Raw genomic sequence first — 3,652 nt, 5'->3', positions numbered from 1 at the left:
ATGTTTTCCGGCAAGCCATTTTTAAATTCCTCCAACAAAAGTAGATCGCGGAGCTGATCAAAGTTTTTCACATCTTGTGCAGCGCACCACCGACCAAACAATGCAGTTTTTACACGCCCAAATTCAGTGCAACTCTGATTGTCGGTTTTTTTATAGCGTCGAAATTTCTGTCTATACGCCTCGGGTACGAGCTCATAAGCTTTTTCCACTGCACTCTTCACTTTATCATAATTCAAACTGTCACCAGGTGACAGCGAGGCATAGGCTTCCTGTGCTTTACCAGTAAATACACACTGCAAAAGCAACGGCCAAACCTCCTTAGGCCACTTGAGTGTCTTAGCCACACGTTCAAACAAGACAAAATACTTGTCTACATCCAACTCTGAAAAGGGTGGGATCAAGCGAATGCATTTATTAATGTCAAACTCCGCTGTTGCAGAACCGCTGTCCTGATCAGCAGAACCGCGCGCCGAGTCGCGTTTCAAAGCTGCCTCCAATTCCAATTTGCGCATCTCAACTTGATGCTGCAACTCCAAACGACGCATCTCCAATTCCAACTCCATCTTACGTACCTCAGGATCAAACGCCCCAACTTCACCCTGGGTGTTTGGTGCGGGAGGTGGTAAAACATTTTGCTCAACCAACGCGGCACATAATCGCCCTTTAATAATTCCCTTTTTCTCTTGTTTAACCACAGGCACTTGAAAATGAGCAGCAATGGCTATGAGATCGTTTTTAGTAGCACCACTAAACTTCTCCAAGGAAGGATCAGCTATAAAATTCTCCAGATCAAACTCCATTTTCAAGAGAAAAAAAAAAAAAACTGATCACACATCAGAGAAAAAAACGCCAGCTAAGCGCCAAATACAGTGTGAAGTGAAAGCAAATTGAAACAAGTGCACAATGGGTCCAAAGTAACCATGTCCCCACTATACTTTACCTGCCTGCCACGACTCACCTGATAACTGATTCCTGGCTCTTCACGTGGATCGGCGGCGGGTTTATTAAGCACCAAACCAGTAAGAAATTAATCTTACGGACTGCCCCCGAGATCACTGCTTGCACAGTGAACGCCAACCGCAAACCCCCACGACACTATCAAAACAAACAGGTGAAGTCTACAGCGACAGCACCCCTTATCCTAGCAGGAGACACAGCCACTAAAACAGAACCATCACTGATGCACAAGCTCAAAACATTTCACTCACCTGTAAATCGGACCAACCTACCAAATACGCCACAGCTGCCCATAACAAACAAGCGGGTTAACAAAGCCGTGTCCAACCCACACGGTGACGTCACTGCTCACTCCTACAAACACGAAATAAAATGAATGAAATACATCATGTATTCAAACCAGCAAATTTACGAAGTGTAGGAACATTGCTTCTGACGAGTCCCCATTTGTTACGACTGGCTCAAGGTCGTAACAAAAACGTGAAACCATGCCGTGGTTAAAGTGCACAGAAATAAATGTTTATTAACAAAAATAACAATGGATTGTGGATATCAGTATCAGTGGTGAGGTGCAAATGCTTGGATGTGTTGTATGAGTGCATATGTAAGTGTTGAGGTGCCAAAACAAAGACAAACTCAAAGGTGCAACGAGAGGGGAACTGAAGCCTGGCCACCAAACATCTCGGACGGCACAGTGGACGCTGCGGGCGACCAGCGATAACGAGCGAGCAACAAGCGCCGAAGAAGTCTGAGACAGCCCGGTTAAAGTACTCTGCTCCAAATGAATGAATCAGCAGCACCTGTAAAGGGGAGGAGCACAAAGAGACAAGACCTGCAACCCCGGCCCAACAAGGCCCAGGGCCGTAACAGTCATTTTAATAACATATATTTGTATAGGTTTGTTAGNAATGAATACAGACAAACCTTATGAATTTAAATGTGTCTTTAAGACCTGAAGGGTCCAGAGAAACTCTGGGTGTTGATGTGATGGATAGGCGTAACTGTCTGGATCACATGGTGTTGGTCGTGATTGTAGATCACCTGTTGCTCACCTGGTGACTTTAGTCAGTGAGTGATGGAGGAAGCCTAAGTTTTGCTGATCGCTTTAAGCTTGTATGTTTTTTCACTGTTTAAACCTGCGGATCCGTTTTGATGCAGCTTTGGACACTTATGTTCTGTCTTGGATATTGTGTAATACCTTCAATTTTTTTATTTTTTTATTTTCAATAAGTACCATTAGTCTGACAAACCTCATCAGGATGTATATCCTAGGCTATTGAGTAAGAATGCATGGCATTCACATTTATGTTTTGGCCTTATTAGCACAATAAAAAGCCTTCCAGGGTGAATCAGCTCTGCCTTCCCTCCCCAGCTGTTCCTCAATGTGTCCCCACCAATTTGCAACACAAAGTTACGCCTTTATTAGTATCGCTGCTCTTCCCAGAGTAAACCTCTAGATACTCTACACACGGACTCCACTGAATAAAAAACAAGCTCGTTTTTGAACCTAAGACACACACCTGCGGTTTCTGTTAGTTTCATAAGTTTCACAGTTTGATCTTTAAAATACCAACATTTTCACATAACTTCATATTTTGGTCTGATGTAATTTTTACATATTAAATAATTGATGTTTTGATCAGTTGGTACTTGAGGATCTGATCTTAACTGTCATGAAAAAATTAAAGTTTGTAGCTGCAACATAATTTAAAAAAGCTGAACTGGTGAATTCTGTGTTCATGCCGCACTTTGAAATAAACAGTGACTTCTCATTCGCTTGGGCATCATTTTTAATTTAATCCACTATGTCTTATATCACAAAGAAAGTCTTTAAAAATGCAGACTAGAATTTCTGTATATAAACTGTACACAAAAAGCAAGGCACTGTGTTTTCTCTCTTTTCGTTTCAACTCTCTGGCATTCAGCTCTGCCACAGCAGCAAAGTCGATCCGGACTCATCTATGAGGCATGGCAGCTTTTGTTTTTCTCTGCAACACCTGATGTTCGTCTTTACAAGGGTACAAAGTCGCTTACACTCACATTTACAGCAAGAAACAGTCACACAAACATTATGTACAGTCGCATCGCATACACACAGCCACAGAATGGCACTCTGACAACAAGCGTCTAAAGTTTTTCCTTCCTCAAGTGACAACTTCAGTGATGGGAAGAGAGCTTAAAGACCACAAATGAATCACAGCGAGGATTTTTTTTAACCTGCTCATAAACCACACAGATTTAATTCTGTTTAATGCCGACACAGCTGAGGAGAAAAACACTCGTCTTCGGTTTAATCTTTCATGTAGGATTTTTTGAAAATGATGTCTTCTGGTATTCCTGTCTCAGGCTTCCAATCTTCCACTTGTTCTCTCCATCTTCAGTAAAAAAAATAAAATAAAAGTGCTTAAAACAGTCCTTTGGCCTTCTTCAGGTTCACTTGCTTCCACCCTGGTAAACGTTCGTAGTCCTCTCTCTTCATTTCCAAGCCTTTCTGCAGATGGAGACAGAAAACAGGTGCTTCAGGACAACTTTCAATTCTGCTGTAAGTGGATCTATATGGATATCCTGCAGCAAGACTGAATAAACCCAAAATTACATTAATGCTGCTGTATGTCATTGTTACGACTGGCTCAAGGTCATAACAAAAACGTGAAACCATGCCGTGGTTAAAGTGCACAGAAATAAATGTTTATTA

General features: G+C 42.0%; 1 protein-coding gene across 9 annotated transcripts in view; it reads right to left on the bottom strand.

Moving 5' to 3' along the window:
* Positions 1-2,729: 2,729 nt before the first annotated feature.
* The window catches only part of svilb (supervillin b), a 51,625-nt gene continuing 50,702 nt past the window's right edge, over positions 2,730-3,652 (bottom strand). For 8 of the 9 annotated variants that reach the window (XM_016671476.1, XM_007552054.2, XM_007552055.2 and 5 more), the window contains one exon: positions 2,730-3,448. In XM_016671476.1, coding sequence (XP_016526962.1) covers positions 3,362-3,448 — 87 coding nt within the window. In that variant the 3' untranslated portion in view covers positions 2,730-3,361. The remainder of the gene's footprint in view (positions 3,449-3,652) is intronic. The other variant, XM_007552058.2, reaches the window with a different exon arrangement.

The sequence above is a fragment of the Poecilia formosa genome, unplaced genomic scaffold (genome assembly GCF_000485575.1).
Source record: "Poecilia formosa unplaced genomic scaffold, Poecilia_formosa-5.1.2 Scaffold45, whole genome shotgun sequence".
Lineage (NCBI taxonomy): Eukaryota > Metazoa > Chordata > Actinopteri > Cyprinodontiformes > Poeciliidae > Poecilia > Poecilia formosa.
This window is presented reverse-complemented; position numbering and strand designations above follow the sequence as displayed.